Raw genomic sequence first — 27762 nt, 5'->3', positions numbered from 1 at the left:
TCCATAAGATAATATTTCTAGTCGATTACTTCTCGTTTCAGGGATTTTCACAGTATTTCATTTGTTTTGTGCAATTTCTCGGTTCTGTAACTGTCTTTTTTTCCTACTACATTTTTGACTAGGGCTTTTCATATTTCTTGTAGCTGTTGGAACATAACCTGTTGGTCCCTATAGCAGAAAATGTGCTGCTTTTAGATGTTTTAAACTGTGGCGGAGTGAGGTGGGATTCAAACCCTAGTCCACACACTCTAACCACTAATTGTACTGGTTCTTAAATCCAGTTTGATACATTTATTCACCTGACTGTGGATTATAACCATTATTATTTCAAGTCCTAGTGAAAATTCATTGGCATTTTTATTGCGCTTTCTCCTGCTTATTCTCCTACACAGTTTGGTGTAATACTTATGGGTGTTTTTTGTTTTGCAAAACAATATCTCCTTATGTAAAGCATGTTAGTATTATATTTTCACAAAAATATGCATTTCTTTCATGCTTTCCCCTAATACAGTGGTACCTTGGGTTACATACGCTTCAGGTTACATACGCTTCAGGTTACAGACTCCGCTAACCCAGAATTAGTACCTTGGGTTAAGAACTTTGCTTCAGGATGAGAATTGAAATCGTGCTCTGGCAGCACAGCAGCAGCAGGAGGCCCCATTAGCTAAAGTGGTGCTTCAGGTTAAGAACAGTTTCAGGTTAAGAACGGACCTCCGGAACGAATTAAGTACCTAACCTGAGATACCACTGTACATGCTTTGTGTATGCATAGTTGAAGAACTGCATCATAAAATTCAGGGAAGTGCGAATTTTCAATGGATAATTGCGCTTTATTTCACGTATTGTTTCGGGAAGTGCATTCCTTGGTGTGGTTTCCTTCGTGGAAGGTTTTACTTTTTCTCATTTCTGTTTTCCAGGCATGGAAGTTGCTGCTTACCTCACGGAGAAGGCACATTCCGTCTCTGTGGTGGAGCTGGAGGAAGTTCCCTTCAAGAAGTTCTTTGGGGAGAAGGTTGGCCGAGCCATCATGAAGGTAGCAACAGATATGGAAAGTTAACCTGTGAGAGCTCCTAGAATCATAGAATTGTAAAGGTGGAAGGGGCCCTGAGTGGTTATTAAACCACTTCTTTAAAAAAATACATCTTTGGACCCGGCCGATATGGCCAACTATCGCCCAATCTAAAATCTTCTATTCTTGGAGATTCCATTCATATGTCAAGGGAATAAGCAACTATCTGACTTTTAGATGACATCTGAAGGCAGCCCTAATAAGGGAAGTTTTTCAGGCTTGATGTTTTTATTATGTTTTTAGATATGCTGTAAGTCACAAAACCCAGCCAGATGGGCAGGGAATAATAATAATAATAATAATAATAATAATAATATCCAACCACCTTCAAGGCAGGAATATGTAGCTCTCCCATGCAGGGATCAAACCTGCAATCTTGGCATTATCAGAACCATTCTCTGGCCAACTGAGCTATTCTGGCTGACTGTGGCCCTCTTTTTGAAGAATGTCTGTGAGGAAGGGAAGTTTTGACCAACTGTTCGATAATTCGAGGCTCCATTATTGAATCTAGTATAAGGGGGATTTATGATTATTTTATTATCTTTATTTAATTTTATTCTGTAATATTTATACGCTACTTTTTATTACAAACTTTTCTGATTTTATTTTTTTAAAAAACCAATTACTATGCATAAAGTGTTGTCTTCCAGGACAAATGCATGTACAGGTGTTAAGTCTTGTATGCAGTCATGCATATAAACATCTTCTACTTTACAAACTGAGCTCACATCCACACAACTTGATTGTAAAAAAACAACAACATATCCATGTGGTTGACATAGATAATAAAACAATAACATAATCAGTAAATACAGTTAAAAGCCACTATTTATTATTTTATATACTGCTTAATGCCCAAAAATAGACTTCTAAGTGGTATACAAAGTATAATAATAATAATAATAATAATAATAATAACAACTGTAGTAATAATTATTTGTACCCCACCCATCTGGGCGACTTCCAACAAAGATTAAAAATACATTAAAATGTCACACATTGAAAACTTACCTAAACAGTGCATCCTTCAGATGTCTTCTAAATGTCAGGTAGTTGTTTATCTCTTTGACATGTGGTGGGAGGGCGTTCCACAGGGCGGGCGCCACTACCGAGAAGGCCCTCTGCCTGGTTCCCTGTAGCTTTATTTATTTATTTATTTAAAAGCAATAAATATACTAACAAGGCATAAACCCAGTTAGCTACGCAAATTATTCAAATATAGAATCATATCTGTGAAGTTGAATGGAACCCTCAAGGTCATTAATCCAACTCCATGCAGTGCAGGAATCACAGTTAGATAATCTCTGACAGATGCCTCCCCCCCGCAAACATCTGTTTAAAAACCTCCAAGGAAGGAGAGCCCCTAATTAAAATATGCAGGGAAGAGGGCTTTAACCCTTTGTTTCCCACTGTAGTCCTGATCTGTTGGGGGGGGGGCAGCAATTTTATGTGACTGTGTGATTTGCTGCCACTATGTGACCATAGTTGTGTGAATGGTTAAAATCCCTCCCCCTGCCATGCTAGGGTTCTGATCTGGATTGGGGCCCAACTGCTGGCCATTTATCTTTAAAAAGAAAATCCTATGCTTAAGAGAACCAGTACAGAGCTAATGCATAATCTTCCTCCTCCCTCTCCTTCTCTCTCTCTCTTGCTTCCTCTTGGACAGATGTTTGAAAACAATCGGGTGAAATTCTACATGCAGACGGAAGTCTCGGAACTGCGGGAACAGGAGGGCAAGGTAGGTTTGTGTGCAATGACCTTTGAGCACCATCTGTTGGATTTCCAAGGTCTTTGCTTTTGTCATTCTGTGCTTCTTGGCCTGCTGGGGCTGATGGGAAGGCGATTCTATGCCTTGCATTGATCTAGAAAGAATATAGTCCCATGCAGCACCAGGGCTCAGAGGTTTAGGACACTCCCTGAGAGTCTGTGACTGGGAGGGGAGGGGAAGACATCTGTGGAGGCACTGCTGTCTAAGTTTGCTTGCAGAGGTCTTCTTTTTTCTTCCTATATACATAGAAACGTAATGGTGTCGTCACGCTCTGCAGTTTGCAGAGCGGCCGGTGGGCAGCCAATCCAACTGCAGCAAGAGATTGGGGAGGGGGGCTTCTCACACAGTAGTTGAGCCAGCTGTTGCATGAAGACCCTGCTTCCTTTAAGTTAGGGACGGGGTAGAGGAGGAATGGTGGAGATTGTCACAAATTCTTCACGGTGCTTTAGCAGAAATGCTCAGAGTTCCAGGTTCTTCAGTGCAGTATATTTATTGTGAGCTATATATACAAATAAAAGGGACGCGGGTGGTGCTGTGGTCTAAACCACAGAGCCTCTTGGGCTTGCCGATCAGAAGGTCAGTGGTTCAAATCCCCGCAACGGGGTGAGCTCCCGTTGCTCGGTCCCTGCTCCTGCCAACCTAGCAGTTCGAAAGCTTGTCAAAGTGAAAGTAGATAAATAGGTACCTCTCCGGCGGAAAGGTAAACGGTGTTTCTGTGCACTGCTCTGGTTCACCAGAAGCGGTTTAGTCATGCTGGCCACATGACCCGGAAGCTGTACGCCGGCTCCCGCGGCCAATAAAGCGAGATGAGCGCCGCAACCCCAGAGTTGGTCACAACTGGACCTAATGGTCAGGGGTCCCTTTACCTTTATATATACAAATATATATATAGGCTATAATACAGAAGCAGTTCATACAGTCAAACAGGGTACCTGGCTGTACCTTAAGGCAAATAGGAAGACCTTTCTATCTCTGCCTCTCTGACCACACTCTTCTACACCACCACAACTACTGCTGGACAGGTTTCCCTTTTAAACTGATGCCAGCCAATCAACTGACAGCACATTACTCCTAAGTCTTTCTGACTCAGCACTTCCACAGAAAGTATTGCAGGCTGATTGCTTCCGCCAGTTGCATCAGCTAGCAAATTCAAGCCTGCAGACTTGCTACCTCACACAGCATTCTGTGAATCCTGACAGAGACCACCTCCCCTTCCTGACCCTTCCAGGGAGGAGGAAGAGGAAGACAGTATAGATTGACAACAGGAGTTTGAGGGAGGTCACATCTCAGAGGCAGACGAAGGGGAAAGTTGGGAAATAATGGGAGAGCCAGAACAACACCCAGCTGACACGTTGTCATTAGAAAGCATTCCAGACCCACCATCTGCCGGAACCTGGCGGGCCTTAAAAGTAGGAGAGCAAAGAGCTCAAAGACAGAGGGCACGTAGCAGCACCCGTAGAGGAGAGGATGAGAATGACGAAGCAGCAAGGATAAAAGGTAAAGGTACCCCTGCCCATACGGGCCAGTCTTGACAGACTCTGGGGTTGTGCGCCCATCTCACTTAAGAGGCCAGGGGCCAGCGCTGTCCGGAGACACTTCCGGGTCACGTGGCCAGCGTGACATCGCTGCTCTGGCGAGCCAGAGCCGCACACGGAAACGCCGTTTACCTTCCCGCTGGTAAGCGGTCCCTATTTATCTACTTGCACCCGGAGGTGCTTTCGAACTGCTAGGTTGGCAGGCGCTGGGACCGAGCAGCGGGAGTGCACCCTGCCGCAGGGATTCGAACCGCCGACCTTTCGATCGGCAAGTCCTAGGCGCTGAGGCTTTAACCCACAGCGCCACCTGTCGCCAAACATTGGAAAACTCAAGATTTGCCCACGCTGGAAGAATGGCAGATGCAACTGATGGACTACATGGAGCTAGCAGAAATGACCGGCAGAATCCGAGACCTGGGAGAAGAAGCAGTGGAGGAGGATTGGAAGAAATTTAAGGACTATCTTCAAAAATACTGTAAATTATATGAGTGTTAAGAAGGATGAGAGATTTGAAAATAACAGGGCACCATAAAATTAGCTGAAAAGATTATGAGAATGAGTGAATTTCATGAGAAAGACAAATTTTGAATGAATATCATGTTAAAACTAGGTATTTAAGATTTTGATAAAAATATTCAAAGTTAGGGATAAAATATTGGAATTGTGTACAATAAGAATGAAAATAAGGTGATAAGTTGCTGGCTAAAGTTTTATTAACTTGGAATGTAGGAGCGAGAGACGTGAGGAAGTCCAAAAGGGAAAAATGAAGAAAAGATGGTTACTACAAGATGTAAAATCCTATGTTTGTTTTATTTTTTCGATGTTTTCTGTTTATTCTGTCTTTTTTTCTTTATTGTATTATTAAAACTCTTAATAAAAAAAATTATATATATAAAAAAAGAGAGAATGAAGAATGGCAGTGGGAAAGAAGGAGGGTGGAGATTCACTTGGGACAATGCCATTATCCAAGAGGCTGGGTTCTATAGCCTCTCTCTGTAAAGTTTGAACTAAAAAAGGACTGTAAGAAACTTTCCCTTGTCTTTATAATTTCCTGGGCAGCCAGCTGGGAGCTTCTGACAGCATCATGACACTTTAAAAGGCGGTGGAGGAGAGGGTGGAGGGGCTTGGGGGGAGCTGTGGAGGGGATAAGTGAGGTGTAAAAGGAGGGGAAGTGTGGTCAGGTGAGGGGGGGGAGGGGCAAGGGGTAGGCAGGCTTGCCGTGTGGCGAGAGCAGGGGTGGCAGCCCCTAGTAAATAAACAACAACCCATGCATGTACATACACAAATGGTTCTATAAGAGAGAGCCAGAGTAGTGTAGTGGTTAAACTGTTAGAACTAGGACCTGGGAGACCAGGGTTCGATTCCTGAGTCAGCTGTGAAATTTCACTAGGTGAGTTTGGGTCAGTTGCTGCCTCTTTCATTCTACCTCACAGGCTTGTTGTGGGAATTAAATGAGGAGAGGGGGAATCATGTGTGCCACTTTGAGTTCCTTGGAGAAAATGGTGGGAGATAAATGCAAGTCATAATGGAAATAATAAATGCATCCTGGGAAAAGTAGATGTGCAGGGTGCCGAGAGATGAGCAAAGAGAGCAGTAGGGGCTCAGTGGGTCTGATGATGTAGGTGGCCATTTTAATGATGAGTTTGACTGCAGCTTCCTTTTGTTCAAAATGGCAGTGCAGGTTAGGACTGCACCATATATTGATATGCCATCCAGAACCAGTTGGAAGTCCATATCGTGATATCGGTTTCATACTTTTTGACCTGGGAACATATTGCAAATCATGACGTGTGTGTGTGTGCCATGCAAAAATCAACATTTGGGGGAAACTGTGAAGCCAGCCAATGCCTCTGTGAAGCTCCATCCTTATTTCGGTATACACACACACACACACACACACACACAGTCATACCTCAGGTTGAAGTTGCTTCAGGTTGAGTGTTGCGCTCCACGGCGACCTGGAAGTAACAGAACGCATTACTTCTGGGTTTCGCTGCTCATTCATGTGCAGACGCTCAAAATGACGTCACATGCATGCACAGAAGCGGCGAATCATGACCTGTGCATGTGCAGACCCGGAGACGTGGGTTGCGTTCTGCTCAGGATGTGAACGGGGCTCCGGAACAGATCCCATTCGCATCCAGAGGTACCACTGTATATCGGTAAATTGCGATGTTTTAGCTGGTGATATATCATGATGTTGAAAACCTGATATCGCCCATCCTAGTGCAGGTACAGCCACATTTCTCACTAGAGCCACGAGTGGTATAGCCTACAGCAGACTTCCCCAACCTCGCGCCCTCCAAAGGTTTTGAACTACAACTTCCAACAGCACCATGCATCCAAAACACTCGGAGGGTGTTTTGGGGAATGGTTTCATAGGACAACTTTTCCATTCTTTATTTCCTGGTTTCACAGTGTGGGGTGGACTACCCTGTGAATGAAAGAAAAGGGTGTAAGATCTGGGCAAAATGGGCTGCGGCTCGTCTTTCCAATTACTACCATTTCCTACTTTTTTTTCCTCTCCCTTGAAGCTAAAGGAGGTTGTACTGAAAAGTGGCAAAGTCCTCCGAGCCGATGTCTGCGTCATAGGCATAGGTAGGTGGCCATGCAAAACTTTACTTCTCTGGAATCCTTCATATGGGGGGGGGCATGGGCTGCTATGCACCCTACCTGTGGACTATCCATTGCAATGATATCTTTTGCAACAAAACACTTTCGCATTTCCCTTTCTCATTCATTGATGGAGAACAGCCGGGGCGGGGAATGCAGTGGGAAAATTTTGTGCACCGCTACTGTAAATTCCTAATCAGGTGGCGCTGTGGGTTAAAGCCTCAGCGCCTAGGACTTGCCGATTGAAAGGTCGGCGGTTCGAATCCCTGCGGCGGGGTGCGCTCCCGCTGCTCGGTCCCAGCGCCTGCCAACCTAGCAGTTCGAAAGCACCTCCGGGTGCAAGTAGATAAATAGGGACCGCTTACCAGCGGGAAGGTAAACGGCGTTTTCGTGTGCGGCTCTGGCTCGCCAGATGCAGCTTTGTCACGCTGGCCACATGACCCGGAAGTGTCTCCGGACAGCGCTGGCCCCTGGCCTCTTAAGTGAGATGGGCGCACAACCCCAGAGTCTGTCAAGACTGGCCCGTACGGGCAGGGGTACCTTTACCTTTACCTTACTGTAAATTCCTAGTCAACTAGGTTGCTTATCTATTTCGTAAAGTTCATATTCCGCCGGATTGTAAAACGTCAACAACAATGCCTCAAAGCGGTTTGCAAAAAGAAGAAAACAATAGAATGATCAGTAAAAACATTCAAAAAAAAATAAAATCAGCAATAAATTAAAAGCAGATGAAAATATACAGCAACATTCTACATGTCTGGGTAGGTTTGCCTAGACGTTGTTTTTTTATAGCAGGTGCTGAAAAGAGTACAGTCAAGGCGCCTGCTTTTGGCCAAGAAGCCAAGAATTATTATTGGAGGCAGGGGGCGGTCAGATGCTGGGACTTAGGGCCAGACCGGTGGTGCTCATGTCGGCCTGGATAGCTCAGTTGGTTAGAGCATGGTGCTGATGTTGCCAAAGCTGCAAGTTTGATTCCCGTTTGGGACAGCTGCATATTCCTGCGGGTTGGACTATAGGTCATAGTTAGGCAAACTAAGGCTCAGGGGCCGAATCTGGCCCAATCACCTTCCAAATCAGGCCCACGGATGGTCCGGGAATCAGCTCGTTTTTACATGAGTAGAATGTGTGCTTTTATTTAAAATGCATCTGTGGGATATTTGTGGGGTATAGAAATTCATTCACCCCCCCAAATATAATCTGACCCCCCCACAAGGTCTGAGGGACAGTGGACCAGCCCCCTGCTGAAAAAGTTTGCTGACCCCTGGACCATAGCTGTCAACTTTTCCCTTTTCTTGCGAGGAATCCTATTCGGAATAAGGGAATTTCCCTTTAAAAAAAGGGAAACGTTGACAGCTATGCCCTGGACTAGGTGATTCAGAGGGTCCCTGCCAACTCTAGAATTCTGTGATTCTATGGTGAAGTTGCTTAGGCACAGCCCTCCCACTAACAACATTCCTGTCTCCCTTTCTGGTTAGGTGCAACCCCAGCGACGGGCTTCTTGAAGCAGAGTGGCATTAACGTGGACTCCAAAGGTTTCATCGTGGTGAACAAGGTAAAACCGGGGCACGGAAGGCAGGCTGGAGCCCAGTGCGAGTGCTCTGGCTCACACAGCAGATGTGCCATTAACCCACGAGGTTCTTTCCTCCTCCCTTCCAGATGATGCAGACCAACATCCCAGGAGTTTTTGCAGCTGGCGACGCTGTTGCATTTCCACTGGTGCTGAGGAACAACAAGAAGGTGAACATCCCTCATTGGCAGATGGCTCACATGCACGGTGGGTGACGCTCAGTTTCTTGTTTCTTCTTTTGTCATTTAAAAATTTCATTTTCTAACAAATACAAAGCAGAGAGAATGGTTATAGCAACCAGTGGAAATTAAAAGATGAGAAATAGGTAGTTATGTCATTCAATTCTACTCAGTATTGATTCAGAGCAGATTCTAACATATAGTTAGCAGAGTAAAAACTTAAAACACGTTGCAGGATTCCCCCCAAAACAGACCACAGGCAATTGTATTTCATCCAGCAGAGCTTTATTGCCACTGAAGGCAAATGGGCATAATGGTCACAAATCCAGTACATTCAGGATTGGCACAGTCCATAAGAAATCCAGTTGCATCAGACTTAACTTAAATTTACAATAACTTATAATAAGTCTAAACCTTAACGCTAAGCATACTATGTACAGAACACCACACCAGCAGGAAAAAGAGATAGAAAGAGAAAGTGAAACCCAGACTCCTTCTAACCTTATTTTTATACAGTGGTACCTCGGGTTACATACGCTTCAGATTACACACTCTGCTAACCCAGAAATAGTGCTTCGGGTTAAGAACTTTGCTTCAGGATGAGAACAGAAATCGTGCTCCAGCGGTGTGGCAGCAGCAGGAGGCCCCATTAGCCAAAGTGGTGCTTCAAATTAAGAACAGTTTCAGGTTATGTACGGACCTCCGGAACGAATTAAGTACTTAACCTGAGGTACCACTGTAGTCAGCATAACGTTGACAGAAAGAGATAAGAGAACCAGTTTAAACCAGCTGTACTCAGCTTTTCTGAAGGAATAACCCAAACATTATGAACCTTCTGATTGTTTTTTTCTTACAGAGAAGCTTCTAGAACCCTCTTGAATTAATTAGAATAGGAATGATCTCTGCACAACAGATCAATACTTTCTGTACTAAGAAATGTGAAATGGCAAGTTACACATGGGTTAAAATAGCAAAGTCCAAGACTAACAGTTGGCCTAAACCACCCCTAAAAGAGAGTGTGATTTTAGATTCTAGGAGGGTCTACGCAGCTGGTTTGGGGAATCAGGGAGGGCTGCATCGCTGGGTGGCTGGTGCTGTAGACATCAATCAACTGTATGGAGCATTGGGCAATGTGCTGCTGCGCTTCCTCCACATTCCAGGACGTATTGCCGCGCTGAACATGTTGGCACATGGGACCGAAATCAGCACAGTCCCTTACCTGTGGACAGCCATGTTTGGCAAGAGCATCCGCTATGCAGGTGAGTGAACGGCCCACCCAGGTCTGACGGCAAGAGCAAGGCCAAGTCTTCTTCACTGCAAGACTTTGGAGGAAGATCTATCCCTGGCCATTGGCTGTCCTTGCTAGGGCGGTTGTACAAGTTCCTCACCCTTGCAATAAAGGTAAAGGTAAAGGGACCCCTGACCATTAGGTCCAGTCGTGACCGACTCTGGGGCTCATCTCGCTTTATTGGCCAAGGGAGCTGGCGTACAGCTTCCGGGTCATGTGGCCAGCATGACTAAGCTGCTTCTGGCGAACCAGAGCAGCGCACAGAAACACTGTTTACCTTCCCACCAGAGCAGTACCTATTTATCTACTTGCACTTGACGTGCTTTCAAACTGCTAGGTTGGCAGGAGCAGGGACCGAGCAACGGGAGCTCACCCCTTCGCGGGGATTTGAACCGCCAACCTTCCGATCGGCAAGTCCTAGGCTCTGTGGTTTAACCCACAGCGCCATCCACATCCCCCGACCCTTGCAATAAATCAGTGTTATTTCTCTTTTCATTTCCCAGGTCATGGAGAGGGGTTTGATGATGTCATCATTCAGGGGGACTTGGATGAACTGAAGTTTGTGGCGTTTTACACCAAGTAAGTGCTGCTTTGTCTTTCCAAAGATGCAGCTGCACCCAAGTTAAGTAAGGATGGGCATTTGCAAAAAGTACTGGCTATGCTCCACTTAGTGGCATTCCGTGCATCAGCAACACGAGGCAGCAGTGTGATGCAGCAAAAAAAGCTAATGCAGTTCTAGGTTGCATCAACAGAAATCTAATGTCCAGATCATGGGAAGTAATAGTACTGCTCTGTTCTGCCCAGGTGAGACCCTAGCTGGAGTCTTGTGTTCAGTTCTGGGAACCCCTGTTTCAGAAAAATATTGACAAATTGGAGTGTATCCTGATAAGAGTGACCAAGATGATCAAAGGTTTTGGAAACCAAGCCTTATGAAGAACGGCTGAGGAAGTTGGGTAGGTTTAGCCCGGAAAAGAGAAGACTGAGAGGTGATTTGAGAGCCAGCTTCAAATATCTGAAGGGCTGTCACATGCCGTTTTCTGCTTTTCCAGGGAGTAGGGCCAATGGATTCAAATTAGGAACAAAGGTGCCAGCTTGCCTCCCGCATGGGGGGCGTGCATCACATGACATGTCATGTGATGTCACGTGGTGCATCCGCCTTAGTGGGTCGTGTGGCGGGGAGATGGAGGCGGAACCATCACATGCTCCGCCTCCCCGCCCAATGTCACATGAGGAGAAGGAGGCTGTTAACCGAAAAATCTGAGGGCTCCCTTGGACAAAAAACAAGGACACCAGCCAGGAATACCAGAGCAAAATAGAAGCCAGTAGGCTTGGTCTTTATTGAAGACTGTCACAACAGGACTCCCACCTGCCACAAGGTGAAAGATGATGGAAGCCCCGAACAAAAAAAGAACCCAAACTTTTATTAGCTGCTAATCCCCATGTTATACCCCCCCCCAACTACATCATGGTTATATCATGGTTACATCATGAAAGGAGAGGTCTGGTGGCAGTAATCTGAGCGTCCTGGACCCTGCCCCATGGTTCCCCTTGCCCTCCACCAAACACCCATCAAGTGTAACAAAAGAGATATTTACATTTCCCTGTTTCCCAGCCAAGTTAATCACACCCTTTTGTCTTCATCTGGGTTTGTTATTTCTGGAACGGCTACCTGTCTGGCACTCAGGTATCAGGATGCCAGGAATTATCACTCAGGCAGAGGGGCTGCTGAGTAGCTGAGCTCACATGTCTATATGAATTTCTGAAGTTTTCCCAGTGAGCCAGTACATAGATACATTCATCAGTGAATTCTTGCATTTAGTATTGTGCAGCAGAGGCCCTTTGAATAGATAAGTAGAAACTGGTGAAGTGTTTTGTGGGGACAAATCACAAAAGTGATTGTGCTGATTTTGGTAGTGCATGATATCTGCTGGAGGGGCAACCCCCCCCCCCCCAACCTATATATAAATTCCTGCAACAAGGTGGAGCTCAGTGCTTGGCTCTGCTGCTCGGCCTCCTTCTCCCCATGGCATATGGGGGTGGCATCATGAGGGGTGGGACACACGGAGGGCAATCTTCGCCCTCGCTCGTCCCAGCCCCCTTCTGGCTCCCAGGTGGAGGCTGGGGTGCACAGAGGGTACCCAACTGTGACAGGGGATGTCGGCCCCCACAATATTGAGAGGGCTGGGTTCCCTGATTCAAAATATTGAGGGGGCTAGAGCCTCTAGCGCCCCTATACCTCGCACCAGTGATTAGGAAGACCTTTCTGATGGTAAGAGCTGTTCAGCAGTGGAATGGACTCCCTCAGAAGGCTCTCCTTAATTGGAGATTTTTTTTTTTTTGTATTTTTATTAAAGATTTTCTTGATTTGCAGAAGTATGTGTAATGTCCCTCTCTTGTATGTTTTCCACATAACATTTTTGCAAATCAGTTTCATTTGTTGAGACATTAGGAAGAAAAGGGGGAGAGGGGTGGAAGATGGGTGGGGTCGGGTGGCGATGTTTTTATTTTGCTTAGTGTATGTAGGGTTTGGTGTCAGCATTGCTTGTGCAGGTTCTCTGCTGTTCACTTGTGTTCCTTTGGTGGTGAGAGAGGTTGGGGTTGGCCTTGTTTGTTTGTGATTGGCTGTGGTGGTCTTTGTTTTCATGTGTGAGTGGGGTGGGTGGGTGTTTTGGATCAGGTTATCCATATTGATTTGTATGCTGTTGGTGGATTGCTGTCATTATCTTGTAGTATTCCAGGAGTAAGATGGCGACGAAGGTAGCAGCCTAGTTAACCTCGTCTGCTTTTAGATATAGTTTTAAGTAGTTTTAAGTAGTTTTTTTAAACCCTTTGGGGGTTTATCTTTTATCTTATCTTTTAATTGTAATGAGTTAGTGGCTGCGTCATCTCCTCAACACTGCCTTCGCTTTTCTTAGCATTAGCGTTTTATTGTTTTATTGTTTTATCACCGGACTCGAGCTTTAGCCTTGCTGCCTTGCCGCACCCCCCGCCGTGCTTTGGTGCTGTGGAGCTGGGTAGTCTCTTGAAACGAGTGAGAGGGGAAGGAAAAGAGGTCTGGCCTGACTCCCCTGCCGTGAAGGGACCCCGTCACTGAGAAAGGAAAAACTCAAGGTGGGTGATCGGAAACACCGTAAAATGGGGTTGAAACAAGTCCCCCGTTCGAGTCCTGTCGGAATGAGTAAGAGCGTCTTCAGCAAATTAGGCTGATAAGAGGCGCAGCTTGAAAAAACCCCCAGCTTCTATCAGCTTCTATCAGCTTCTATCAGTAAAAGGACACTGGGAGCCGACGGAAGAACTCTCAAGCTTTCCTCCCTTCCTTCCCTATCCAGCCCCAGCAAAGCCCTTCTTGTTATCTTAATGTCCGGAGGGTTTACTCCCCACGCCGCCACTCTCCTCAAGTCTGTCCGATAATAAGGAAAACGGGTGACAGCTAATTTATTGCCAACTCCGTGTTATGCTCTGAACTATAAGCTATCAAATTACAAACAGCCACCCCAAATCTTGCCTCAATTTGGACTTTAGTCTACAGCTGGGTGGAGTTTTTGACTTCCTAAGAGACATAGTTTCTGAAACAGGAAGAATAACCCCTGATTGGTAACAAAGATTTACAAATGGTACTTACTAGAAAGAAACGTAAGGACCTGGGGATAGCGACAAGTCCATTGTTCCAGGAGTGTTATGAGAAACAGAGTAAAATCACGCAATACTTTTCACATACAAGGGACAACGAGAATGGAAATGGAAACGAGCAAAAGATGGCTGAGATGATTGAGTCGAAGCAGGATGAGGCCCTTCTTTTTTCCTCTGCTGCTCAAGATCACTCAACCTTCTCTAGAGGAATACAGGACTCGGAGAATAACAACCAAAATAGAAATACAATGAGCCTGGCCCATGAAATAGTCTTGGCTGAGATATTATCCTCAGAGTTACAGGAAGAAACCCGAAACTCCCAGAAAACCCAGACTTCATCTATGGGCTCCCAGACGGAAAACAATGACTGCTATCCTCAGGACTGGCTGCTCTCTATAAATCTGGATCTGGCAGCTATGAAAAAATATTTAACAATAACAAATGGGCTGCTCCTGACACTAGTGGAAAATTATTCCCTCCAAGCTAAAGGCTCAGAATCTCATGGTGTTGACCCACCAACCATCCCTCAAGAGTCAGAATATACAAAGCAACTAGCAACCAGCAAGTGCACACAAGGATCATCAGTGGAAAATCATTTATACCAAGGAAAGGACATAGGGTTGTATGTCTCTGTCCCTAAAACTGAATCTCCTACCCAAGTAAATCAAAAGAAGCGAGGTATCAGTAAGAGATCTCATAAGAAGAAAGCTGAAACTAAAAAGAAAAGTAAGAACATAAAAACTACAAGGAAATCTGTCATAAACCGACGTGCATGTAAAGTATGCTGGAAAAGACTATATAAGCTGATTCCAACAAAATCAAAAATAAACTCTAACAAATCTGCTACACACGGCAGCAGAGAGAACAACAGTGTGGATCCAGGAAAAAAGATCCAGCTGAAGTCCTTGAAAGAAACACCATTGCTGCCCAACAAAATAAGTGAGGTAACGGAATCACTACCCGGGTGCTCTATGCTGAAACCTCAAGGACCCATAAATATTAAAGAAGACTCACCCCATACCATTGATTATGGCAGATCTCAAGATGAGCCAGTAGCAGGGCAAGATCTGTCCCAGGATAAAGGATGGAAACTGATACTGGCAGATAGGAAGTTGGCTTTTCTAAACTACCCGAAGCCAAAGGGCTTCCTCACACAGAAAGAACGCTTGGTGCATTTTGTGAATACTTTAGATGATATGCTGCCAGGGAAAATAAAATTAAATGACATTATCTCAGTAGATTTCATATTCTACAATGGATACTCTCTGCGAGTGATTGCCTCCTTCAAAGATCAAAACTTGGCTAAATATATATATAGATCAAGACATTTGCTGTTAAAGAAAAGGATAACGGTAACAAGATATTTTGAAAACAGCACATGTTTGAATTTGTTTTCTGATGATCTTACGACAGCTGAGATAAGATTTACTTGTAAAGCAAAGGAGGAGAGAGGACACTCAAAAGACAAACTGGAACATACTGAGCAAGGGTCCCTGAAACTAAGACAGGAGATGAGACTGCCTAATGAGGGGACTGATAACTTCTATCCAGAAGAAAAGGCATTAATAAATCAGTTTGGATTGTTGCCTTTCCTTGCCCAATCTGAGATCTTGGGAAGATTGGAGACCCTTAGAAATAAGCTAACAGAGATGAATGTTCAGGAAAAAGTGAGAGAGAAAGATCCGGCAACGGACCAATTAAAGAAAGAGAACCTCCCTGAAAAAGCCAAGACAGACCCCATGAAAGATTACTCCTATAATACCTCTGTAACTGCAGAGATAAACCTGTTAACAATAGATCTAACACAGAGCGCAAGGGACAACAACAAACTACCATCTAAGAAGGAAACCATCCCTATGGCAACCATGAAAGACTACCCTTACAATATCTCTGCAGCTGCAGAAATAAATCTGACAGCAACAGATCTAACACAGTGTGTAAGGGACAGCAACAAACTACCATCTAAGAAGGAAACCATCCCTATGACAACTACAACGCGCTCTTGGACTAGCATGAGATACCTGGATGAGGATGAACTTGGTATCAGACAAATAGAACACCCTAAGGTAGATTCGCCAAAAAAAGGAGTACTGATCACTAATGTTAGCACGCTGCACCCTTCAATCGATTCCATTGAGTATCTGGGTGATAATACATCTATGGACATTGCCAAAATGAACAAAATTCAACCAATAAATAAAAAGATAGGCCCTAAAAACCTTTTAAAGGCAAATTGACTAAGATCAACTTTTGGCAAGACAACGTGCAACCTTGCCCTGCTAACTTGGAATATTGCAGGTTGGCAAAAGAGGACTTCTGACCAATCCTTTGTTAAATATATTCAGAGACATGACATTGTGTTTCTCCAGGAGACCTGGAGCACAAGTGAAGTGGAGTTAAATGGCTTTTCTGCGTTCTCCCTCCCAGGTCTCTTAAGTACTAGAGGGGGGCGAGTTAAAGGTGGGTTAGTTACTTTAATCTCAACAAGGCTAAGGGCCATATTTAAAAAACTAGACCCACTAGACCATCTGGCCACAGCTGTGCAAGTACAGTGGAGAACCCACAGCTTGCTGCTGATTAACGTATACCTACCCCCACAAAGAGAGAAAAGATTGATAAGAAATACCTGGGCTCAGTTAGAACAGTATCTTGACAAACTATCAAATCAATTTCCTGATGCCTCTGTAGTGGTGGCAGGCGACCTAAATGCCAGAACTGGACAATCTGATGAGGCCTTGTATGCCCATTTCCATGAAACAGCCCCCATTATAGAGGAAGCCTACTTAATACCAGCTAGAACCTCCAAGGATAAAGGCTGCAATTATGCCGGCTTATGCCTATTACACTTGGTCAACAAGTTGGACTTGGTTATACTGAATGGCCGTACTGAGGGGGAGAAGGTCGGAGAATTTACATTTATATCTAATAATGGCGCCTCCACAATTGATTATATAATCGTGTCGTACGATCTTCAAAACAAAGTTTTGGAATGCAAAGTGGAGGAGCGCTTAGACAGTGACCATCTGCCATTAAGTGCACTCGTAGTTGCGGGAAAGGATTTATCCTGCGCTGAGAAAATCGAACATTCGAGCCCTACAGCTTTGGAGCTCAGATATTCTCGTATCAGATGGACAGATGAACTGCATAAGGAAATTTCAAGTAGGCTGTGTTCAAAGGAATTCCTCATTAAGAGAGATAACCTTATAACTTCCTCAAGCCATGAATTAAAAATAAATTTATTTCAGGAGTTAATTTCACTCCTTCAAGATTCCCTGAAGGAAAAAAGGAACAGGTCAAGTAGGCAATCCTCAGTATATAAAAACTCCAAACCCTGGTTTGATCAAGAATGTCAGGACATGAAGCTAAACTTACTGAAAAAATACAAAAATTATAGATCTGCCAACTTACCCCAACTCCCCACGGTCTGGTTTGTAGATAAACGAAATTATAAAATCCTGATCAAAAACAAAAAACTCCTGGCACAGAAAAGAGAATGGAAATGCCTAATAGATGCATCCAGAGAGAGAGACTCGGCCACCTTCTGGAGAATGGTAGCAAATGGAGTGCGATCTACCTCCTCAGAAGTGGAGTATACTATACCTGCAGGGACATGGGAGGCATTTTTCCAATCTTCATATTCAGCTCTGCCTTTGACACAGCCACTAACACAGTGTGAGGCAGGTGACGAGTGGCCTCCGGTGTCGGTTGCGGAGGTCAGGAGGCTTATTCAGGCACTCAAACACAGAAAAGCCCCGGGAGCAGATAATATCTCTCCTGAGCTTCTTAAAGCCAATATTGACTGGTGGGCACCAGTCCTTGCCAGCCTATTCACCAGCATAGATCAAACAGCAATAATACCAGAGGACTGGGGATTGGCAATCATCGTTCCCATATTCAAGAAAGGCTGTAAACTTGATCCAGCCAATTACAGACCAATCAGTCTCTTAAGCATCATCAGCAAACTCTATGCAACTCACTTACGTGAAAAGTTTGCGGACTGGCTGGAACGAGAGCACATCCTTAAGGAAGCCCAGGCTGGTTTCAGGGCACATAGATCAACTCTAGACCAAGGACTGGTATTGCAACATCTAGTGGAGAAATACACCTCAAAGAAAGGAGGCTCCCTCTATGTAGCCTTTATAGACTTCAAATCAGCTTTCGATTTGATACCCCGGCACAGACTTTGGGAAAAATTAAATGCCACAAACATCGACAGACGTCTTTTGCTTCTCATCCGTAGATTACATGAAAATACTCGGATCCGTGTTAGATGCGACCGTTATGGGAACCTATCAAAGGAAATCCAAAGTTTCCATGGTGTCAAGCAAGGCTGTGTTCTTGCCCCTATTCTATTTAATTTCTATATAAACTCTTTAGTCGGAAAGATGGAGGAAGCAAGTACTCACCCCCCAAACCTAAATAATATACCAATTCCAGTCCTTTTGTACGCAGATGATGCGGCACTTATTTCCTTCTCTTGTGTGGGCCTAAGAAAACTTTTACGAGCTCTTACAGAGTATTGCGAAGCTGAAGACCTAATAATAAATTACACTAAATCAAAAATTATGGTGTTCTCCAAGAGAAAACTCCGACATAAATGGAAAATTAATAACCAACCTATTGAGCAAGTAACATCTTTTAGATACCTTGGAATAATCTTTGATGAGAAGGGATCTTGGTGCCATCAGATTAAGAATTCCATTGTAAATGCGCAAAGATCTTCTAGAGCTATCATAAGATTCTTCTACAGAAAAGGAGGTCAATATGTTCCTGCTGCCTCCCAGGTCTTTGTCGCAAAAATACTTCCACAACTGATGTATGGCACCCAGATATTTAATTGTCAAAAACTTAAGTCCCTGGAATCTGTACAAACTAAATTTTACCGCTCCCTACTAGGGTTACCTACCTGCGTTTCCAACGCAGCCATTAGGCTGGAGGTAGGTCAACTCTCTATTAATGCCAGGATATGGATCTTGAAGATTCACCTCTGGCTAAAACTTATATTTTTTCCAGTGGGAGTGGCTCCATTGACTCTATTAGACCCGTTTCAGTCTAAATGGAGAGTGTCGCTTTATGAAAAATTGAAGGGCCTGGGGCTTTCCTCACAAGAACTTATAGCCTCAGGTTTTGAAAAGGCTAAAAGGATGGTGAGCCAGCGAATAGGAGATGCAGAGCTTCAGGATCATATGAGCAAGATAGATAAATATCCAGCTATCCAAGATTATGGAAAAGGGTTTAATCTAACACCATATTTGCTGGATCTACAAATCGCAAAATACAGGCGGGCGTTTACCCTTACCAGATTTGATGTACTGCCATCTGCCTTACTAAAGGGCAGATACGAGGGCAAACCCTATGCTGAACGAGTTTGCCCATGTGGTCTGAAAGAGGTGGAAACGGCTTCACATGTGTTGCTACACTGCGACCTTTACGGGGATATTAGGTCACTGTTTATCTCCCCCATCGTTCAGAAATTTCCAGGTCGATCTGAACTTCAGCGGCTGAAAATCCTACTAGGAGATAAAAACCCAGAAGTAACACTGAAAGTGGCCAAATTTTCTGCGGCTGCGATCAAGCGGAGGGCATTAGCTGTAAAAAAGTAAAAGACTTGACCCCTGGATAAGCCCCCTTATCTTTTAAGCCTATACATATATTGCAGTGCATAAATGTGTATATGTGTGTGTGTGTGTGTGTGTGTGTGCATGTGTGTTGCTTTTTATGTATAATTTTACAATTTTTTTTTTTTTTTTTTTTTTTTTTTTTTTAGATTGACACCATTGCTCCCTTTGTAAACTATTGTTGTTCCATGTTTCTCTGGTCTATGACCGTAATAAACTCATTCATTCATTCATATCTTGTTGGGCTGTGTATGTGATAAAGGGGAGCCATACCAGGGTGAAGGTGTCTTCTTCTGCTTGTCCCCCTTCATTGGAGATTTTGAGAGGCTGGGTGGCCATCTGTCAGGGATTCTGTGATCTCCACCTCTCCTTCTCCGTCAGTCTCCAAATCCTCACATCTTTCGTTGCAGGAATGAAGAGGTGCTTGCTGTGGCAAGCATGAACTACGACCCTCTGGTCTCCAAGGTTGCAGATGTCATGGGAGCTGGCAGGGCCATCCGGAAACGAGATGTGGAGTAAGTTGCAACCGCCGGTTTGAGACCGGCCTTTCCCTCAAAGCACCCACTGTTTGGTTTCCTTTCTTTCCTCATTGAAAAGTTGATTGACAGCCCAAAAAGTAAAAGGGGGTTTCAAGTCCTGATCCACCACCAAGTTTTAAAGGGCATCAATCTGGTCTGGGCTGTCTGTGTCCCACAACTGCCCCACAAATAGAGCATAATGTGGGGTACAGATCTGGTGGATCTTGTCACTCATTTTAAATGCAAGGTTCTAGTCCTCAAGCTTGTGAGTATCAGATGAAAAGTTTACCTGCCGCTTCTTTGTTTTTCTTTTCTGGCAGAGCTCTCGTCCATTTCCCACTTGTGATGCAATTGAATCCCCCCCCCCTCCCGGAAATGGATGTAGTGATATTGGGTGGGGGGAGCTCACTTCCTTGATCAGCATTGGGCCAGCACTGAGTGAAAAATCAGGAGCTAGGCTGGCTGATTTTCCAGTAGGAAGAGGAGTGAGCAACTTCCTGTCATAGCTGTCAACTTACAGATTTGAAAATAAGGGACCAGCAGCCTTGAAAATAAGGGATCAGCAGCCAAAATAAGGGATTTTAGTCAGCCAGTAGCCAAACAAAGCCTCAAGTGGTGGTTCCCATAGCTCAGCAACCCAGTAAAGGGGATGCAGCAAGGAAAACCACGTCACCTCTCCGCTGGGAAACGCTGAGCAAAGGCGAGTCCCCAGCAACGCGGCCGATTTGATTGGCACAAGGCATGCAAGCTCCACCTCCCAGTCATTCTTAGACTCCTTATTGGGTGAGCAACACAGCCAAGCAGCACAGTTGGAGCCTCCCTCCTCCCTGGCCGGCAGGGAGGGAGGGAGAGGAGCTGCTTCCTTTGAAACCCGGGAAATTTAAGGGACATCATCAATAAGGGACAGCAGCGGGACACGGTGCTGGGATAAGGGACTGTCCCGCCAAATAAGGGACGCTTGACAGCTATGCTTCCTGTGAGCAACGGTTATTGAATAAACTTTGGGGAAACACCCCCCACCAATATGTATCCTGCAAAACTTTTAAAGCGGAAGCTGAGATTATCAATATTATAAGCTCAGAATTTGGCCTATAATGTTGATAATTTCCACTTGAAAAACAAAGCCGAGTTTCTAGCCATTACGGTTGTAGTGGGAAGCCAGAGAAGTGGACTAGCTCTGTGCAGGGCTTTAAATTTTTTAGAACTGAGGAAGAATATGTAGTCCTCAGTATGAGCTGTGAAGCCGGTCAGTCCCGCTGGTAGCAAATATTGAGTCTCTTCTTCTCTCCTTTCTTACTTTCTTTTTCTTTCTCTTTCTTTACTGCTGCAATTTAAGGCTCTTCATCCGCTATGGCAAGTAGGTATATTTTAGTCAGTGTCTCTTCAGCTTGCTAGTTTGGGGGAGTTGTTCTCTTCCCCCAACCCAACTTTCGCTTTTTAATCTGTTTAAATCAGTGGTTTTCAAACTTTTGGGGGTCGCTGCTCCCTTGCTTCCACAAGCTCACCCCCCCAGTGCCCCCTACCATGCCCTATAAAAAGGATTATTCACAACAGCAGTTTGGACAACCCACTGAGGAAAATGATAGAATAAAATTCAAAATGGTAAGGATTAAGTGCATGTTCATTCAAGATTCAATTAAAACTATTTGGTTTAATTCATAAAATAGATGAATTTGATCCAGTGATACATTAGTAGGAACTTTCTGGCACTAAGAGCCATTGGACAATGAAACGGATGACCTCAGAAGGTGGTAGACTCCCCTTCACTGGAGAGGAAGTTTAAAAACACTCTGCAGCAGCAGCATAGTGTGGATTATAGGTTGTTAAACCCTTTTGCTTATCCTGATTCGTCTGCCTTAAAACTCTTGCCCCTCCCTCTACCTCTCTAGCAATGAACAGACCACACACTCTTAAGTAAGTTTAAAAACTTTACTTACTAAATCCAAAGGTCTGATTCATGCATTGTTCCATGCAGCACCCAAGTTACTCTTGGGCACAAAATACACAATATAGTTTCAGATATGCTGTCTGAACTTGGATCAAGTTCAGACATGTTCGCTCTGGTCCATGGCAGGAAGAGAAGTGAGAGAAAGGAAGAGAAAACAGCTTTACTTCCTCCCTCATGGAGGAGAGGGGTCATGACCTAGCTGAGTCTAGGAACAGAAATCTATGGTCTTAACCCCTTCATGCACTAACTAGCGCTCGTGTATAGTTATGTTTGACTGCAATTTCCCACACCTTCCAACTTGACAGGTCTATTTCTATGATTCTTTGCTCTTTGTGCTTTCAGTCTGCTTCAGAAACATTGCCTTCCTCCACTCCAATGTTTGTGCTGCTGGTTTGGGAGTTGAGAAAGTATTGCTACAACGATCCTGCTTTGTTTGTTGGTTTTGTCTTTCCTGTAGAACTGGAGACATGTCCTGGCTAACTGGAAAGGGCTCCTAACCTCCCCAGAAATCACTGGCTTCCTACAGACCCTGCAGTCACCAGAGGGCAAGATGCCACACACCTTTACCAGTGACTTTGACAAACCTGGCACTGTTTCCATAACCATTCTCTTCCTACGCCTTCCAAGGACCCCATTCATGCTGAGATCAACTGCTGTAGCCTCAGAGTGGCTTAAACACACCCTCTCCCTGAAGCAACCAGAAGGAAAAGGGGCCACTTAGGGGTTTATTGAGTTGCCACGGCTATCTAGGGCCAAGTCAGATAAGTGCCGTGAAGTCAGCGGAGCCGTGGGGTGGGGTGGGGGAGAGGAAAATGTGGGTCACACCTACATGCTTGCTTGGGAGCAGAGTGGAGGGCTGGTGGACCTCAAAGGCTTCCCTTTCTACAGGGAGAAATCTCCACGGATTGGTGTTGGCCGCATCCCACAGTGGCTGGCTGTGCTGCTCGCCGTCCACATTCCAACCGCCCTTCCAGTCTACTCCATTGCTACTGCGGTTCTTTTGAACCACGTCCTTGAGGCGCTTCCTGCAGGCCCGTTAAGCCGTCTTCCTTTATGCGAGCCACAAACCTCTGTGTGTGTGTGTGTGTGTGTGTGAGAGAGAGAGAGAGAGAGAGAGAGAGCAGCGATCAAAGGGAAACTAATATGGAGGATTGGCTCACCTTTCTATGTTCCCTTTCGAACAGCTTTGCCCAAGCCTGCTGTGCCAAAGATCTGTTGGTCTTTTGCATAGGGATCGGGAGGGGGAGGGAGAGGTGTCTGATTCAGTTCATGTTTCAAGGTGAACGTACCCAATTTGCACATTCTGAAAACGGCAGGTGAACCGAACCGCAGCCCTCTTTCAAAATTTGCCCTTCTCTGAATTTTGTAATGCAGTTCTCCGGTCAAGCGCGGAAATCCATAACTGTGCATAAACATGCATATATTAGAGGAAATAACACACAATAGTGCATTGTGTTGCAAAAACCAAACACATGAATCTTTGCAAAAACCGGATGCATGAAGCAAAATTGCATAATAGAATGTTGCGTGAAAATGCTGGCGAATTTTCACAAGGACTTAAGGAACAGCAACACAACCACTTGTGGTGTGGAGATATGGTCAACTCCACTCAAGACTGGAAAATGAGGAACTGAAATGGACAGATTCACCTATCCTTAGTGAGATCCATGTTTCCCCCCCGCATTTCCTTCCCTTGCAGCAAGCCCTTTCTTGCCAAGCTTAGTTGTGCCTGCTCTCTGCCGTTCTTCCGGAATACAGAAGAGGCACAGGACCCAGCTTCCAGATCACTATGTTTTCTTTCCTTTTGTTTTGCCTTAACCAGGTTTCTAGCCCCTAAGGATTGCCAAGATGTGCTTGAAAGAGTGCCAGAAGTCAGAGAGGTTGGAGGAGCAAGCGAGGGGAAGGATCAGCAGCCTTGGTCACCCTCCAAATTAGTACGCCAGAATAAATTCTGGAATGCAATAATGCACGTGTTCCTCTGGCGTCGTTTCTTCAGACTGCAGAACTGTCTCTTCTGCTCGGCACGGGGTGTCGATTTTCTTTTTGCAACGGGCAAAACAAACCCCTGAGTTATCACCTTGCTCATCAAGGGACAAGGGGACTCGAGGGTATGGAAGCAGGCTGCACCTCGCCTAATAATCCAGCCCATCAAATCCTAGAATTGTAGAAATGGAAGGGAACTTGAGGGTCATTTAGCCCAGCCCCCTGGAATGCAATTTCCTAATTCAGGGCAATCAGCTGTATTTTCTAGGAACCAGCAGCCACCGTTTCCTTGCAACTCGGCGGCAGTGGAGGAGAACGTCACAACAGAAATGAGAAGGCCATCATGGGTGTCAACACTAAAGTGGAAACACTTTGAAACCTGAAACTCCAGGTTCTCTTCGTGTGGCTGGAACATGCTAAATTTCTTTCCCCAAGCACCAGGTGAAGTTGCAGCCGAAGCTCCTCCTCTAACAGGACTAGCCCCTTGCCAGACTTTGATGTTCCTCGCCACTAACTGGGCTGCCAATCATAGGCCCTCCATCTTCCACCTTCCTGACAGAGGCCTGGGGGTGCTTTAGAACTGCTTGCAGGCAGAAATTCTGCCACTGTGATGGGTTTTTTTGTTTTGTTTTTGGCTCTGTGGGGCTGGAGGAACAGGAAGACCTGTTGAGTTCATGCGGGTGTTTTCTGAAGGGTGAAAAGAAATGCTGACTGGATTTTGCCCGCCCTGCGTTTCAACTGCCCACATTCGCTTGCGTTTCACTCGCTTTGCCACAGGACGTCATGCAAAATAAATTAGCCATCTCATGTTTTGCCCTCTTCCCCCACCCACCTAGGTTATTAATAAACTCATGTATTAAACCACAAGGCTGGTGTGATAACTGCTCTGGATTGTGTGTGGATGCTTCGGCCAAAAATAGCCCCCTCCTAGGGTTTCTACTGTATTTTTTTGCTCTATAAGATGCACCAGACCACAAGATGCACCTATTTTTTGGAGGAGGAAAACAAGAAAAAAAAAATCTGAATCTCAGAAGCCAGAACAGCAAGAGGGATCACTACGCAGTGAAAGCAGCGATCCCTCTTGCTGTTCTGGCTTCTGGGATAGCTGCGCAGCCTGCATTCGCTCCATAAGACACACACACATTTCCCCTTACTTTTTAGGAGGGTAAAAGTGAGTCTTATAGAGCAAAAAATACGGTACCTTTCTTTTTACTTGCCCTGTTCTTCTGCCTTTAAATTCTGCCTGATTTAACCAGGGCAAATGTATTTCCCTGTTATTTAATGCTGGGGGGGGGGGGGGACAGGGAAAAGCTTTCTGAATTATTTCCTATAGGGAGAGTGTGGGGTTCCCCCCCCCCTCAGTTTGCTTTTCAATGTGAACATAAATCTCACTTCCCGAAACACTTTGTGAAATGACGCACACATCTTCTTCCAATGTTGCACCTCTCTGAATTTTTTGCGAAGCAATTCTCTGGGGAGGAAATGCCTGGGTTTTTTTTTAAAGGAAAGGGGCTGTGCTGTTTTTATTACCAGTATTTTTTTAAATATTGCTTTAATTCTATTAAGAGTTTAATTCCATTTTTAATGATTAACTTTGATATGTTTTTAGCGTTTTGTATTTTATCTGTGTTCTTTTAATTTGTGTAAGCTGCCTGGAGTCCTAAGCTGAGGAAAAGGCTGGGTATAAATAAATATGATGATGGTGATGGTGATAACCCAGAAATGTTCAAAAATATGCCTCTACTAGGGGGAAGCATGCCACATGTAAAACCAACAATATAAAAATGCATTATATCAGAGAAAAAAGCTTGCAAAGAAGTATTTATTAGAAGAAAATGTGTAGTAACGTGCTGATGTGGTGAAATGAATGCAAGCCTGGGAAACTGAGAGAATCCCCTATCCCTACTGGGTTGATCCAGTACAATTCAGAAAGTAAGAAGAGCCCTGCTGGATCAGGCCCATAGCCTATCTGGTCCAGCATCCTGTTCTCACTTTGGCCAGCCTGATATCTCTGAAAAACTGGCAAGCAAAATTTGAGTCCTCCTGTGGTTCCCAGCAACAGGAATTCAGAAGCAACTGCTGCCCCAAGTGTGGAGGCAGAGCATAGCCATCATGTTTAGTAACCATCGATAGCCTTATACTCGAAAGAATTTGTCCCATCCTCTCTTAAAGTCACCCAAGCGGGTGGCTATCACTGTCTATTGCAGGAAGCGAGTTCCTCAGTTTAACTCTGTCCCACACGAAGGACTTCCTTCCTTTCACATAAACAACTATCTGACTTTTAGAAGACATCTGAAGGCAGCCCTGTTTAGGGAATTTTTTAGTGTTTGAAGTTTTATTGTGTTTTTAGTATAGTGGTACCTCAGGTTAAGGGACGCAGGCGGCGCTGTGGGTTAAAGCCTCAGCGCCTAGGGCTTGCCGATCGAAAGGTCGGCGGTTCGAATCCCAGCGGCGGGGTGCGCTCCCGCTGCTTGGTCCCAGCGCCTGCCAACCTAGCAGTTCGAAAGCACCTCCGGGTGCAAGTAGATAAATAGGGACCGCTTACCAGCGGGAAGGTAAACGGCGTTTCCGTGTGCGGCTCTGGCTCGCCAGAGCAGCGATGTCACGCTGGCCACGTGACCCGGAAGTTTCTCCGGACAGCGCTGGCCCCTGGCCTCTTAAGTGAGATGGGCGCACAACCCCAGAGTCTGTCAAGACTGGCCCGTACGGGCAGGGGTACCTTTACCTTTTTACCTCTGGTTAAGTACTTAATTCGTTCCGGAGGTCCGTTCTTAACCTGAAACTGTTCTTAACCTGAAGCACCACTTTAGCTAATGGGGCCTCCTGCTGCCGCCGCGCCGCTGGAGCATGATTTCTGTTCTCATCCTGAAGCAAAGTTCTTAACCTGAAGCACTATTTCTGGGTTAGCGGAGTCTGTAACCTGAAGCGTATGTAACCTGAAGTGTATGTAACCTGAGGTACCACTGAATTCTGTTGGAAGCCACCCAGGGTGGCTGGGGAAACCCACCCAGGGTGGCTGGGGAAACCCACCCAGATGGGTGGGGTATAAATAAATAAATTATTATTATTATTATTATTATTATTATTATTATTATTATTATTCACAGCCACCTTCAGATGTCTTTGGAAAGTCATGCAAATTGGTTATCTGCTGGGAGGCGATTCCACAGGGTGAGTGCCACTACCGAGAAGGCCCTCTGCCTGGTTCCTGTAACTTCACATCTCGCGGAGGGAACCTCCAGAAGACCCTCGGAGCTGGACCCCAGTGTCTGGGCTGAACTGTGGGTGTGGAGACACTCCTTCAGGTTTACAGGACTGAAGCCATTTAGGGCAGCCTTTCTCAACCTGTGGGTCCCCAGATGTTGAACTACAACTCCCACCACCCCTAGCTAGCAAGGCCAGAGCTCAGGGATGATGGGAGTTGTAGTCCAACAACATCTGGGGACCCACAGGTTGAGAATCGCTGATTTAGGGCTTTATAGGTCAGCACCAACACTTTGAATTGTGCTCAGAAACATACTGGGACCCAATGTAGATCTTTCAGGGCCGGTGTTATGTGGTCTCGGTGGCCACTCCCAGTCACCAGTCTGGTGCCTGCATTCTGGATTAGGTGTGGTTTCTGAGTCACCTTCAAAGTTAGCCCCATATATAGCTCATTGGTGTACCCCAAATGGGAGATAACCAGAGCATATTCCTTTTCTCTTGGATCCCTGTTAAAATCTGTGCTGCAGAGCTTCACATTTGCGGGATCTGCCCTTTACCAGCAGCTGGAACGTGCTGATGTGAACAGATTGGCTGTGTTTATCTCCACGCTATGAAAATCTTCATGGGCTCATCGCTGCAGATCTAGCTGTTCTTAAAGACACAAGAGCAGAGCGGGCTTTCTGGGTGTTGAGATCCACAATTTTATCACAAGAGGTTTACAGCTGGGCTGGGCAGACTTCTGGGTCCCAGAATCCACTTGTTTTTGGTTTTGCTAGCGTCCAGGAATCTATCAACTGGAGTCATATGCAAGGCAAGCAGTTTGGAGGGAGGATGTCAGCATA

General features: G+C 45.2%; 1 protein-coding gene across 4 annotated transcripts in view; it reads left to right on the top strand.

Moving 5' to 3' along the window:
• Nucleotides 1-24583, top strand: part of AIFM3 (AIF family member 3) — a 72975-nt gene extending 48392 nt beyond the window's left edge. For 2 of the 4 annotated variants that reach the window (XM_079956703.1, XM_079956705.1), the window contains 10 exons: nucleotides 918-1033; nucleotides 2736-2807; nucleotides 6907-6970; nucleotides 8461-8537; nucleotides 8642-8759; nucleotides 9892-9990; nucleotides 10523-10598; nucleotides 19678-19782; nucleotides 21122-21142; nucleotides 22191-24583. In XM_079956703.1, the coding sequence (XP_079812829.1) occupies nucleotides 918-1033; nucleotides 2736-2807; nucleotides 6907-6970; nucleotides 8461-8537; nucleotides 8642-8759; nucleotides 9892-9990; nucleotides 10523-10598; nucleotides 19678-19782; nucleotides 21122-21142; nucleotides 22191-22230 (788 nt within the window). In that variant the 3' untranslated portion in view covers nucleotides 22231-24583. The remainder of the gene's footprint in view (nucleotides 1-917; nucleotides 1034-2735; nucleotides 2808-6906; nucleotides 6971-8460; nucleotides 8538-8641; nucleotides 8760-9891; nucleotides 9991-10522; nucleotides 10599-19677; nucleotides 19783-21121; nucleotides 21143-22190) is intronic. The other 2 variants (XM_079956704.1, XM_079956706.1) reach the window with 1 other exon arrangement.
• Nucleotides 24584-27762: the final 3179 nt, after the last annotated feature.

Source organism: Podarcis cretensis (assembly GCF_951804945.1).
Source record: "Podarcis cretensis genome assembly, chromosome: 16".
Classification (NCBI taxonomy): domain Eukaryota; kingdom Metazoa; phylum Chordata; class Lepidosauria; order Squamata; family Lacertidae; genus Podarcis; species Podarcis cretensis.
The sequence above is the reverse complement of the archived record's forward strand: the minus strand, read 5'-3'. Positions and strand labels throughout refer to the sequence as shown.